The 15,602-nt window shown below is 30.9% G+C and overlaps 3 protein-coding genes across 3 annotated transcripts; 2 read left to right on the top strand and 1 right to left on the bottom strand.

The window, feature by feature from the left end:
- Positions 1-1,788: 1,788 nt before the first annotated feature.
- Positions 1,789-5,528, bottom strand: LOTGIDRAFT_73005 (hypothetical protein; the record flags this gene model as incomplete). Its single annotated transcript, XM_009064344.1, has 7 exons — positions 1,789-1,888; positions 2,161-2,342; positions 2,530-2,688; positions 2,882-2,981; positions 3,455-3,637; positions 3,790-3,906; positions 5,281-5,528. Coding segments are annotated over 7 exons (1,089 nt in total), but the record flags the coding sequence as incomplete, so codon positions are not given.
- A 3,108-nt stretch (positions 5,529-8,636) lies between these two features.
- LOTGIDRAFT_128667 (hypothetical protein) lies at positions 8,637-8,879 on the top strand (the record flags this gene model as incomplete). Its single annotated transcript, XM_009064431.1, has 1 exon — positions 8,637-8,879. A coding segment is annotated over one exon (243 nt), but the record flags the coding sequence as incomplete, so codon positions are not given.
- Positions 8,880-13,008: 4,129 nt separating this feature from the next.
- LOTGIDRAFT_166975 (hypothetical protein) lies at positions 13,009-15,602 on the top strand (the record flags this gene model as incomplete). Its single annotated transcript, XM_009064430.1, has 2 exons — positions 13,009-13,144; positions 14,770-15,602. The coding sequence occupies 2 exons, from the start codon at positions 13,009-13,011 to the stop codon at positions 15,600-15,602; spliced, it is 969 nt and encodes a 322-aa protein (XP_009062678.1).

Here is a 15,602-nt window from a genome sequence, read left to right as displayed (position 1 = left end):
CTTACCTGTCTCTTCTCTCTACTGACCCAACGCCATTACCCTCTCAACTTCCCTGTCTCTTCTTTCTATTGACCCAACGCCATTTCTCTCTCCCTCTAAACTTCCCCCGTCTCTCCTTTCTACTCCTTGAACTTGACCCACTGAAACCGTTGGACTCAATCCTGACCAAATCAACGATTTCATTGTTGGAAGTGTTGAACAACTCCAAGTTATTTACAATGGGTCTTTTATTTATTGCAATTTGCTTATCAGATTTGTCAATCTGCATTCAACCCTGCTATAAATTGGAAAAAACAATGGCAATTACACAAGGTGGGTTTATTTTTTTGGCCTAGTTGAAAATAAAGTTTCACGGACCAGGGAAATATATGTCCAATCAATTCATATGAGCATACAAAACAATTGAATACCTCAATATACTATCAGTGTTCAAATAAGCACATTATGCCTTTAAAAACCTGAATTATTACATCCAATTTCAAATTAAAACAACTATTTATTTTAAAAGTGTATATTTACAAAATCTTAGTTTAACATATTAATGTAGGTCTTGAAAGACAATAAAAGATAAAAAAAATATATCATAATAATCACAGTATGCTTAGAAAAAATAGAATTACCATATTCCACAATTCAATAAATTATACACAAATAATGTAAATTAAGAAGAAAAAAGATATAACAAGATTATCAAGTTTTTTTCTTTATGTAAAATGCTTCATAGATTTCTTCCTTTTTTAGAAAGATACATCAAACAATATTTAACAAGGATAACAACTTTGATTTTAGAGCCTCCCATCTTCTGGATGGTCCTTGCAAAACTACTTGGTATTGAGCTTTTTCCATCTATTTGATCTATTAAGAAGGGTAATAATGTGTGCGCGCTATATTTGAAAATATAGGGTAATTGCATAATTATTTGAAATTTAATAATTTAGACTGTCACTTCTAAAATCAACTTTTTCAGAAATTACAAAGGAATCAGATGCTGGATATAGATTCTGAAAAGTGATATATACAGCTTACATATACAGTTAAGACAGAAATATTTTGACAACCATCCCTATCATTCATCCCACGAATGTTGTTGACATGGTTTTGTAGCAGTAAAATGTTGTGTAATAATCCCAGTTAATCTTGATTTACATTGGAAACAAAAATTGGTTTTACAATTCCAACATTTAATATGGTTATTAGTATTAGCTTTCAGGTTTTTCTGTTTACAGCATGGACATGGAATAACTCTTCTTCTAAGACCAGGATTTATTTCTAAATTAGCTTGAACCCATAGATTTCCCTAAAAAATAAAACTTTGGTAATAAGCAACAAACAATGAATCTGAAGCCACACACCAAAACTAGGTCAAACTGCTCAATTAACAATTAGTACACTCCACTTGTTTAATTAAACATTATAAAACAAATTCAGTTTGATCAAATAGATACATAGTAGTATATAGCATATTTTAGAAATATTTTCAGGTATAATTTATGATGTTTTTGATAATGAAAATTTTGCATACTGTCCCTTTAAGCTAATTCTAAATGGATTCAAATAGTGTCTTCAGGGGTAGCTTCCTAATCAATTCAGTAAAAGGTTTTTGATCATTGGTGCTCCGGAATGATTTGATCAGTTTTGTATAGGTAACTCAAAGAATATTGGTAGGTAATACCAAGTTAAGCTACTAACGAATTACCAAGACGAATCGAAGAGACTTACATCAGCTACTGGTCTAACAACTCTATGGACAGGATTGCCAAGATAGCCACTGAATAACACACATTTATCACTATTGGTGAAGTGAGAATATCCTAATGATCCTGCTGCTAATGTCTGACCACATGACCAGCAAAATGATTGGCCACATCGACAAGTCATTTTATTACACCTAAAAGAGACATATTAAATATAATTCAAAAATTATCTTTATGTTCTTAACAAGCAAATTTTAGTTTAGTGCACGAAACCACAAACGTCTTGATTGAAAATTGGAATGGTGCAAATTGATGCTATCAGTGTCCCTAATACACATACTCTTTATAATCTCTTTAATACAGCCATTTTGTATATATTTGAAAAAAAACTTCAGAAGACACACTAGTTTTATTTAAGGATCTATTTTAAAAATCAACAACCGTTGAGCATTATATTGATACATACCCAGCTATTTTTTCAATTTTTGCTTTACATTTTGGACAATTCCTCATTTTCAACTTGAGTAGTCTGGCTGATTCAATCTCTGCCCTAATTTTCTCTCTCATTTCCTCAAATCTTCTTTGTTCAGCTTCATTATTAACTTTTCCTGGTTTCTGCTCCAAATTTTTCAGTTTATCTTCTGCAGTCTCACATCTTTTTCCCTGACAATTTGAAATAAATCTATTATATACTTAGTTTTGCTTTTTACATTAAAGCTTTCATGCCCTAATCAGGCTAAAGACAATTATTAAATAATATTAAGACTGTCTGTCCACAATGGAAAACTAATTTACTACAATCAGTGGCCATATTTGTTATATTTGCTATTAAAACTATAATCAATACCTGATGCCACACTTCATCACACTCTGTACAAAATGAATAAAAACATAAGACACAATGAGCTAAATTTAATGAATCTTCAGCTTCTTTTATAACAGGTTCACTACATCTTGGACACCAAACTATATCTTCCATATGAGTTAATGATTTCTAAAAAATATGAATATACATCACTGAGTTATGGTATTTACCATAGTCTAAGACTTGTTAATTGTATAAATATACATCATAATTTATCATTTTTATTATAGTCTTAGGCCTTTTACAAGAGTAAGAAATTATAGTAGGCCTATTGCAAAAAAATTGATGTTATTTATGTAAAAAAAACAGAAAGTATATATACCTGAAGCACAAGACGTTCCCATCTATCATAGGCCATCGGTGGTAAAACAGATTGTACTATATAGGGTGGTATAATATCATTACATTCTGCATCAGGACATCTATAATTATACACTTCAAAATCTTAATAATACAAATAGAAAAGACAAGTCTTTAAGCATAGACTCTAAATTGGATCTTTTGCTGAAAAACTTTATTCGTGGTAAGAAAAATAACCCTTCTCAAACTGCTTTGCAAAGCTCCTAAACCAAAAATTAGTTTCTCTAAATAAAGTCATATTTCATTAAAAGAATATAATCATCAAAATATTTACTTTCCAATGTGATAGAACTCAATTTCAGCTTTCTGAAGTAGCCTACATGGAATGAGAATTAGTAATACATGAGAATGTTAAAAAGAGCATGGAATTTGATGAAAATCACAGATTGACCAGAAATCAGATTTACTTTCTGAAAATTAATAAGGAGAGCTGAAATTGAGCTCTATCAGCTTATAAAGATTGTAACCTTGACAATCATCAGCTCACATTATTTGATAATTTTGTTGGAGATTAAAACTGGCAATCAAAACTTACTTCAATGATTCAACAGTACCAGCACTGACATGTAATTGACAATATTCTAACATACAGTCACGACAATAATGATGACCACAATTACCAATACGATAGAAATGATTACCAGGTAACCTATCAAAACAAACTCCACAATCTTGATCATTGCGACAAAATTCAACTTCTATTTGTTGGCGATTATATCTACAAGAACATAAAGTTGTTATAGCATAATTAAATAAAAGTATTAAATGAAAACGATGTAGATCAGGGGTCAGCATAATGTGACGAGATGACCTGAATCCCTCAATTACCGCTTTATCAAAAGAATTGAGTGGTAAAAAATTTTAACTCACTGTAGCATAGAAATTATATTATGGCCTAGATCAACTGATTCTGGAAAAGCTCTAGGATCATCTACATCATCATTATTGAATGGTTTTATTATAACACTATCTTCTAATCCTAGAAAACTAATAGATATAACATTACATATAACATCCATCTTCTAATCCAAGCAAACTAATAGATATAACATTACATATAACATCTATCTTCTAATCTTAGAAAACTAATAGATATAACATTACATATAACATCTATCTTCTAATCTATCTTCTAATCTTAGAAAACTAATAGATATAACATTACATATAACATCTATCATCTAATCTTAGAAAACTAATAGATATAACATTACATATAACATCTATCTTCTAATCTTAGAAAACTAATAGTTATAACATTACATATAACATCTATCATCTAATCTAATAGATAGAACATTATATACAACATCTATCTTCTAATCTTAGAAAACTAATAGATATAACATTACATATAACATCTATCATCTAATCTAATAGATAGAACATTATATATAACATCCATCTTCTAATCTTAGAAAACTAATAGTTATAACATTACATATAACACCTATCTTCTAATCTTAGAAAACTAATAGTTATAACATTACATATAACATCTATCTTCTAATCTTAGAAAACTAATATTTATAACATTACATATAACATCTATCTTCTAATCTTAGAAAACTAATAGTTATAACATTACATATAACATCTATCTTCTAATCTTAGAAAACTAATATTTATAACATTACATATAACATCTATCTTCTAATCTTAGAAAACTAATAGTTATAACATTACATATAACATCTATCTTCTAATCTTAGAAAACTAATAGATATAACATTACATATAACATCTATCATCTAATCTAATAGATAGAACATTATATACAACATCTATCTTCTAATCTTAGAAAACTAATAGATATAACATTACATATAACATCTATCTTCTAATCTTAGAAAACTAATAGATATAACATTACATATAACATCTATCATCTAATCTAATAGATAGAACATTATATACAACATCTATCTTCTAATCTTAGAAAACTAATATTTATAACATTACATATAACATCTATCTTCTAATCTTAGAAAACTAATAGTTATAACATTACATATAACATCTATCTTCTAATCTTAGAAAACTAATATTTATAACATTACATATAACATCTATCTTCTAATCTTAGAAAACTAATAGTTATAACATTACATATAACATCTATCTTCTAATCTTAGAAAACTAATAGATATAACATTACATATAACATCTATCATCTAATCTAATAGATAGAAGATATCTATCATATATACTGTTTTATATCTTATCATATGATGAGAATACAGCAATACTTTTCTTTAAGAGTTTCATGATGAACTGGACCTTTGATAAGTAAGAAAAAAGGAAATTGAATAACATGATTGAAGAAAATCCTAATTGAAGAAAAAAAATCCACCATAATACCTTAACACATTATTTTCCAGCCAATCTATCCATGTGAATATAATAACCATATGATCATTCTCTTTCCATAATGTATCTAAGTTTTGACACAATGCAGTAAGGTGTACAGGACTGAGCCATGATGATGACAATGTAAATACTGGTGAATCTGTAGAAGGATATGTTGGTGGTAATGATATTTGTAGACTAAGTGGTGCTAAATATGATATCTCCAATGTTGAAACCCATCGCTGCCCTGAAAGTAAAAGATGAGTTTTAATTATATCACAGAAATTGGGAGACTTAAGGGAGACAATTTGGAGTAGTAAAAACATTTTTAATTACATTTCTAGGTATAAAGTTACATTTGCTTGATTTCCTATAATATGATTATTGGATGTTAGCTTTTTTTCCATTTTATAACTAGAATTAGATTGACAAATCATTGATGGTCAATATAATAATGGAAATCTTAAAATGGTTATTTTCTATCGTCTTATTAAAGTTTTAAATATTTCTCAACAAGAAACACTCTTCTCCTTGGTTCTTATAAGATTGATACAATCATTACTAATTAATAGGTACATTACTAACCCGAATCTGATCTCATAAAGTTAACACCCGGTAAAACAGGTGATGTATCATTAACAGAAGCACCAGTTGTCTCATTAGGTAACATAATATCTACTGTTACTGGTTTAGTTTGTTCTTGAATGGGAACAAGTAACTACAATAACAATAACTTTCCTTTTTATCCTTGTTTAAAGCATCATTGTACACATAGTATTTTAACTATAAATGCAGACCATATAATCATGAAAGGAATAATACCATATACCATATTTGTGATTATGAAGTGAATTGAGAAACAGGTTTCGCCTACATAACCCAGTTCTTTGAATTCTCATCTCATTTATTCATCTCTAAGGTTTATTCATATTATCAAATGTTGGCAGCATGAACCACAAAGATAGTAGATTGCAAAAGCCATAAAACTTACATGTAGAAAAAATAAACCTTTACCATCATCATCAGGCTCTGACAATACTTTCATTCTTTCTAAATCGCCTCCATCATAAAATGATACTAAGGCGTCTACCTATCATTAAGATAGCTTGCCAGGCAAAGTAATATACGCCCAAAGGCTGCTTTGATCTTAAATGAAAATATTTGGCAGTACAGTAACAATTACCAGTATGAAATATTCAACCTTCAGACATACACTTCTATTGAACTTTTTGAGGCGATACCGAATAATATTACAAAGTTTCATCAAAATCTGTCAAGAATTCTAGAGTGTTTACAGACTAAAACGTTTTTAAGAACAAGGGCAATAACTCATACCAATTATTTTTCGATTTTTCTGATTTTCAATAGGCTTCATTCTTAGGTGACAAAGAACACTCACACCAAGTTTCATCAAAATCTGTCTCTAATTGAACCTTCTACAGCGTATACGAGCTAAAAATTGAACGCGTTTTTCAAGATCCAGAGCAATAACTCATACTAATTATTTTTTGATCTTTCTGATTTTAAATAGGGTTCATCCTTGGGTGATAACAAACACTCACACCAAGTTTGATCTAAATCTGTCAAAAATTGTGCCATGTTTTAAGAACAAGGGGAATAACTCATACATTTTTTTTTTCGATTTTTCTGATTTTCAACAGGATTCATCCTTTGGTGATTACAAACAACCATATCAAGTTTCATCGAAATCAGTCAAGAATTGTGCCTTGTAAGCAATTGTGGAGGACGGACCGACATGGGTAACAACAATATACGCCCCCCATTTCATGTGGGCGTATAAAAAGAGATTGTTTGTTAAATTTGTGACTCAATCCTCCTGCAAGTTAATAAAGTGTCTACTCTTCTGTTCTCTATTTAACCTTCTTTGAAAAAGAGTGACTCATAATTCTGTACTAGACAAAAACATCTAACTGCACATTGACTGGAATTTTCAATCTTCATTAGCCTGAATCGAAAACTTGGATATATTTAATCACATTTTGTTTCTTATATAAAGTAACTAATAGGCCTACACCTAAATACTTAAATATTTTCATAAATCATTCCATTTACTGGAGATATATTAATTACCTCATCTCTTTGCTCCTGAAGATTTCTGTTATTTTCTTCTGATTGAAAATATTCCACATATACATCTTTTCTTATATCCCCTTCTATATCGCCACCCTCCTCAAAATTATCTCCTACAGCACATGCCATTTATCTGAATTAGAAGATCAATATTGCTTCATTTGATATTGACACTTTACTTGTTTGTATCAGATAGGGATAATGATGGCTAGCAATTCAAAAATATGTGAAATTATGCCAGTATACCAGTATTTTCAATTTCCAATTATATATACATGTAGGTCTATACATGTATATAGCAAAGGTTAGAGGGCCTCAGTTTATTTTTGCATTGAATTATTTAAACCCATTTGAGCGACTGAAACTGGCCAAGAGAAAAAAATTGAGCTAGAAACTCTTACAAAATCAATTTTCTATTTCTGCAAGTGGGTAATTCTATCACCTGGCTTACCGGTCTCTTGTTCTGGGGGTGTAGCTTTAGCGAGACAGATTGAGACACTCTGTAGGGTAGGTTCTTACTATTGACAAAATAATCTCTTCATGAAAATACGTAACTCCTTTATCATTACAATTAACGAACTTCTTCCACAAGACAATGATGTAATAAATGAACACCGCCTAACATCAAGAGGGGGTGGGATAGCAATAATATTCAGAAAGTCGCTTGCATTAAGAAGCGATACCAAGGAAAACAAAGTATTTAAAAGATTCGAACATATTGATATACGTTTCACACAAAATAACGTTACTGATGAAATAATAGCCATTTACAGACCGCCACCTTCCAGTAAAAACAAACTAACGTTTCAAATTTTTGAGGATGAATTTCTGGACCTGATCTCAAATTTATCCCTATCATGTGATCATCTTTTGCTTTTTGGTGACTCATGTCGACAATGCTAGTGATTCTTATGCTAAGAAATTTAAACAAATATTGGATAATTTTGGATATAAACAATTGGTACTTCAACCACTCATAAAAGTGGGCACACCCTGGATTTAGCTATATGCAAATTATCGTCATATCTCATAAAGGATGATAGCGCACATAATTATGAGCTGTCAGATCACTTCAGTGTGTTTGCTGATCTGGAGATGTCCAAAACCGCGTCCAACGAGAACTGAAATAGTCTACAGGAAGTGTCGAAATATTGATTTAAATCAATTTGTGGAGGATATCAACATCAACTCTCTTTCGGAGAAGGTGTCCAACATCGTCTCGTTGGATGATAGGTGGTCATTTGTTAATAACACCCTAAAAGATACTTTAGATAAACATTCTCACATATATCTCTATACAAGGCCTTTCTCCAATCTACCTAAGTGATTTGATAGAAACTAAAAAAGGTCTGTGTACACGTTCAACAACTAGAAAAGATCTTGTTGTGCCTAAAACTTTGCGAGCTTACCCTGGTGATCGTGCTTTTTCAGTTGCAGCACCTGTGCTATGGAACAACCTACCAAAACATGTCTTAAGACACACTTATTTACTTGTGAATACCAGAATATGGCGACTATGAATTAGAATATCAACTCCAAAACAAGAACTGGTCTCAGAAACTATTTTTTTTAGCTAAGCTAATCAGTAGGCTAATAGTGTTCACAGCTCGGTGGCGAAATCCATTCGCGTTTGAAAGTTAAAATGATAACTCGTCTAGGCTCCTCTGGAAAATTTTGTCGCCCCAGTGCTCAACCCCCTCACCTGATGTTTCCTACACGCCACTATAGCCATAGAACTATATATAACCTATTACAAATCTATGCCGTAATCTAGCAAAGATGGCCTTGTTGTGAACACTATCTCCTGGCGGCTTATTAATCTGCGTTAATTGTCAATTAAAATAAAACTGATACGTATGGTATATAGCGTTAATGCGTGTTCAAAACAAAGCAATGAATTTTTTTCTAGGTGTGAGCAAATGTACCCCAAATATTGCATGTAGAGGTGGCCTGGATTTCGCGTGTCGCCAAACAAAAACAGAATGTATTAGACTACTTTGCAAGCTGTATCGAAATGACCTACAAAGACACATCTTTTCTCTACATAGGTATATGTCGACTGAAAAAAAAAAATTTTCGTGGTATGATACTGTTTTAAATATTGCAAATGTTTTAAGATTAAGAGAAATTGTTTTTTTACCTATCGATGTCCATCAAAAAAATTGTAAATATAACGAAAAGTAAATTAATTAAGGCAGATTCAGATGAATGGATTAAAGAATGATTTAATGATCAATGCAATCCTAATGGCAATAAACTTCGAACCTATATCGCCAGTATAAATCAAACCGTATGTTAGAATCCTATGTTTCAATTGAAAGTATTTCTAGGGCAACCAGAAGGTTAATATGTCAATTGAGAAGTGGTCGTCTCCCTTTGACAATCGAAACTGGTCTTTACACTAAACCGAAAATACCGCTTTAAGATCGAACATGCAATGTTGTAATGGAGATGTCATTGAGGATGAATTTATAACGTTTTCAGAATTGCCCTGTTTGATAAGTGTTTAAGTATTAACCCCGATTTCAACCTGCCTTTGTTAAATAAATTATATTTTATATGAATTCCGCTGGAGCACAAATTCAATTAGGAAATTTTTTTTAGATGTTTTTGTTATCTATTTTCATGAGTGATATGTCTTTTAACAATTTATACTCTTTTAATACAATATTTGTTTTATTCTGTTTTACATGATTAGCGTTTTTAACATGTTACATGTACTTTTTTGGTTTTATACTGTCAAATTTTACTTTATTTTCAATGTATCCCAGAAAACTGAACAAATTCTATTTAACTATTACATTTGCTTTTGTTAAAATTGTTTTAATTGTACTGTGTCTCGTAAGCCTCTTTTGGCTGGAAATCTCAATGTTTTAAATTATTCTGTATATATTTATATTTTAATGATTTGTGACACTTATTCAATAAACTGACTTATTACTATTTATAAAATATCAATATAAATTCTGTCTACCTAATTAGCCTATCAATAGAAGCGTGAACCGTGTTGGAATGTTATATTTTATGGAACAACAATCACTGATTAAAGTTTCATACAATGTTTCGACGTGTTTCCCCCGTCGTCCTCAGGCACATAATCAGAAGAAGTGATGGGCAAACTATATATACATTAATGCTTATTATTAAGAACACACAAGAGATAAATGGTTTATTGATACATTACATTAAATTTTAACAGGTACAATAAGAGGTATATAATTCTTAAAATAACATACAGGCTGATTAATTCAAATAATAGAAATAAAGTAAATGAATTAATAAAGATTAATTGAAGATTAAATAAACAACTATTGCTGGTATTGGAGACTTTTATTAATAGAAATTACATTGTTTCAAATAACTAACTATAGTTAAAGTTGAAATATTTTATTAAATTGAATACATTTATGAATATGAATAATTACAAGTTGATAAGTTTATCATATGCATACGATAAACGAACGCATTCATCTCTGTTAAGGTCAGGCTGATATCTTCTGATGTGGATAGCTTCATGGAGTCTCCTGGTTTTTATCTATGTGCTTATTGATTGTCAGTATGTTGGTGTTGTCAAAGTTGACTTTATGTCCTGTTTTTCTTCCCATATTAAGATGTTCATCCACAACATCCTTCATTGCCGGGCTTGTCTTCATGGTCTTTGAGTCGAACATAGACTCCTGTGAAAGTTCATATATAGGGGAAACAAAGGGACCCCTTGATGTTCGACTCAAAGACCATCAAGACAAGCCCGCCAATAGTTGTTTATTTAATCTTCAATTAATCTTTATTAATAATAACACGTCGAAACGTTGCATAAAACTTTAACCAGTGATTGTTGTTGCCTAACGCTGTGTCTATTATATATCGTACTCACAATTGCTAAATGCTATTCAAAGACTTGATTCTTAACTAGTGTTGGGCATCAACGTAACTTCCATTTTGTTAGTATCATGTGACTCTGTGACCTTTTGACTTTTGGCTGCCCACGCAGTATTAGATGACTGATGCTAGATTAGTTTCGCCAAAAAAAATTTGATGGAACCGGAGACACAACATAAAATTAGGGAGAAAATGATGGTATGGCTGAACTATAAAAATATTCATCTTTTCAAATATACCTAGATTTTGCAGATCCATGGTGTGGAAAAAAACGTATAAAAATCAGATTTTTAAAAGAAAATTCTTAGGCTATGAAGTGGTACAAATATTTAGCTTTTCGTTTGTTTGTTTGAATAGATAGAGGTTTCTTATTCTTTTATTCATAGCCTATAGGGGAAATTAATAGCATCGATTTGCCTATTCCAATTTTCCGTTACTGTGCTTTTTATGTCACTATCGCACAGGTTCTTATAATACGCCAGTTAGGAGTTCGTCACGTGCCGATAAAGTCACGTGATTTTCACGTGAAGCGTGAATGTTTTTGCAGGCGAGAAGACTTTCTCTTTCAATTTTAAAGTACTAGACGTAATACGTGATCTTAATAGCCTACTAATGAATATGACATCGATAATTATGATGTGAAGACACTTTTTCAGCAAACTTGGCCTTAGCACATTCCATTCTTTTAACGAAGTAGGGTAGCATCGGAGAGAAGGTTACGCAAGAAGCCTCATCGGGATAACTTTAAGGTTAATTAATCATCGGGTGGCGTTTTTATGTATATGCGTTAGTTGCGTAATCCCCACCAATATTCAACCAGGTTTGTAGCTAATTTGAAGGCCTGCTGAAATTATTGAGATAATAAAACGTTTGTACCAGTTTTCATTTAATATCTGGAGCGTGTGTCGCATGTTTTGATTATTGCAATTTTATTCGAAAAACAATTTTATATCTGATTTCCAGACATTATAGTGTCCTTGGGACGTTTCAGCTTCACTTGTTTTAACTGTTTCTTGTCAACCTGTTTACAAAACAGTTAGGGATTTGTGGTATGTCCCATTTTCATAATTATTATCAGGGCGAGACGTCAGTAGTATATGAGCTCATAGATTGGTCGCATGGGGATTCCCCATTCCATTTCATTTCATGGGGAAAATGTGACCAATATATAAGCTCCCAAAAAAAGACCTAAATTCCCTACATTTCATAAATTCTTACAGCAAAACATCCTACATTTCCTAAAATTCTTTCATCCTACATTTCATAAATTCTTACACTTAAAAAAAGACCTAAAACACCTTCAATCAATTTCCTACATTCCATCAAAAAGCATATTACAAATACCCTTATATAAAATAACATAAGATCCGGTTTTTAATAGCCTCGTTTTAAGTAATGTTATTTTTAGTCTAGAAAAGGGAGATAACTCTTTTTTGGATAAGACTAAATTAATTCATTTAAAAATAGGATGAGTTTAATTCTAAAACACGAACAACACAGATTCGAAGATTATTCGGGCGACGGTATCTTTTCTTCATTATTTTCTCTAGGTAAAATAATAATTCTAAAAGTAGCTAGCTTTGTTTCAAACAACAAATCAATCCTTTCATCCGAAGCGAAAGCCGTCGGTTCAATCGCTCAAGCGGGAAAGAGTATAAGCGACACAGTGAAACAATCTAACGAGTTGAAAGAATTAGAGCTAATAAGAGAACTTCGAAACAGGAGATTAGAAGAAAGGAAAGGAAAAGGTTTTAAAGTTATAGGATAAAAATGATAGTCGCTCACGCTCCAAAAACTTATTTCGGTTCAGGAGATGTACAAAAATCATTGGGTACTCTTCCTGGATTTCCATGGGCGAAATATCCCGGAGAAAAACATTTTCCCGGTCATAATTATACCGGTCCAGGTACTAGGTTAGATCTGCGATTAGACGAAAACGATAAACCCAAACCAGGGGAAGAACCAGTCAATAGAGTTGACGCCGCCGCGCTTAAACACGACATACTATACAGAAACAAAGACATAAACTTCAGACACGAAGCAGACAGACAAATGATAATCGAACTTGAAAATATTCCAAATCCAACTTTCAAAGAGAGAATGCAAAGAGCATTAATCATTAAACTGTTAAAAGCAAAGATGAAATTAGGCATGCGATTAGCGGATGAAATTCACAAAGAATTTGGAAAAACTAAAAACTTTTTAAAAGTAAAAGTGTTTGAAAAAGATGAAATATGGTCAGCCGATTTAATTCATATGCCAGTCGAAAGAAGATTTAAATATTGCTTAACAGTTATAGATTTGTATACGAGATATGTATGGGTTATTCCTTTGAAAAACAAAATGGGATTATCAGTCAAACACGCATTTGAAACGATTATGAAACAATCTAACCGACATCCAGAAAAACTGTGGGTAGATAAAGGAAGTGAATTTTATAACAAAAATATGAAATCTCTGGGATTTGAAATTTACAGCACGCATAACGAAGGTAAAGCTGTAGTAATAGAAAGATTTAACAGGACTCTAAAAAATAAATTATTCAAAAAATTCACGGAATTGAAATCTCAAAAATGGCTTAAAATATTATCATAGGTTGTAGATGAATACAATAACAAAATTCATTCATCTATAGGTGTCACACCAACACAAGCCTCGAGTAATCCAAATATTATAAAGTCAATTAACGCGCAACATAACTACGAAAATGAAATAAAGAATTTAAATATCAAACCCAAATTTAAAGTCGGAGATCGAGTTCGTATTTTCAAATATAAAAGCAAATTCGAAAAAGGTTACGTTGGATACTGGACAAACGAAATATTCATCGTTGATAAAGTAAACACCACATCACCTCCGACATATGAATTAATCGATCAAGACAAAGAACAAATCATAGGAAGGTTTTATCAAAACGAACTTCAAAAAACCGACTTTTAAAAATGAATGAATTTGATAGAAGATTAAGAGATGTAGACAAGCATTTTCGCTTTCTTAAATTTAAATTTATATTCAAAATATTATTGAATGTGTTTTATCAGAATGTAATACAATTTTTTCAAACAAAAACGACTTTTAAAAATGAATGAATTTCTCGATAAATATGGAACCGATACAACTATAAACTTTCAACTTATGAGATGGGCGAATGAGTTAAATATATCACCGTTTTATTATTGTATGAGAGATGAAATAAATGATCTGAAATATAAGAAAGGTAAATTTTACGCTATAACAAATATACATACTTCCGATCAAAAAGGAGTTCATCATTCTGCTTTGTACAAAGACTCTGACTTTTATTTCTTCGATTCTTATGGATTAGAACCCACTGAAGAGATAATCCAATTGACTAATAAACCAATCAAATGTTCAACATTTCAAATTCAATTACCGGGACAAAAGTTTTGTGGTCAGCTTTCACTTTGGGTTTTATATCAGTTGAGTTTAGGAAAACATTTCGAAGAAATTGTAATAAATTTAACTCAATAAAAATGGCGAACAAGTTTGGATTGGGTTATTTATCTTTAGAAACTAAAAAAGCTAACACTACAACGTGGATAAATAAAGCGAAAGCTTACTTTGTGGATCAAATCGGAGATACTCTTCAAGGTGATTTAGATATGAACAATTTTAGCATAACTAATTTAAAGTCTCCGGAAAACGATAATGATGCTGTTCACAAGAAATATTTACGGGAACAAATAAATTCAATTGAAGTAAATAAAAACCATTTAGAAGATAAAATAAGTAATGTGAAAAGATTCTTCAAACGTCAACTAAATAATAAAAATTTTGTTAATGATACTAAACTACAACAAGAGGTAAAAAGATTAATAAGTTTTATTCAAAAAGAATTGGTCAACGTAGCGAATAAAACTGAGTTACAAAATTTAATTTCATTAATATCTAAATTAGAGGATAAGATTACAAAACAAAAATTAGACATTCAACAATTGATAGATAACATTCCAGATGAAAATGAAGATACGTTTCAACAGGAATTAAATGCTCTGGAAACTAAACTTAACAGTGAATTACAAAAAGAACTAAGAAATATTAAAAAACAAATACAAAACATAGATGATAGCGAAATCAAAACCTATATTCAACAACAAATACAAAACATAGATGATAGCGAAATCAAAACCTATATTCATCAACAAATACAGAACATTGATGATAGTGTTATTCAACAACAGATAACCACTATTAATAACCTAGTTTTAAAACAAGACAAAAATATACTCGCATTAGAAAAGAAGTTTCTCAAGAAGGAATCATATTATTTCACTCTTCCATTTGGAAGTTTGACACGTGACGATGCTTCTATTACTGATTATGATGAAAGAACAAAAGAGTAG

This window comes from Lottia gigantea (assembly GCF_000327385.1).
Source record: "Lottia gigantea unplaced genomic scaffold LOTGIsca_62, whole genome shotgun sequence".
In the NCBI taxonomy this organism is placed as follows: domain Eukaryota; kingdom Metazoa; phylum Mollusca; class Gastropoda; family Lottiidae; genus Lottia; species Lottia gigantea.
The sequence above is the reverse complement of the archived record's forward strand: the minus strand, read 5'-3'. Positions and strand labels throughout refer to the sequence as shown.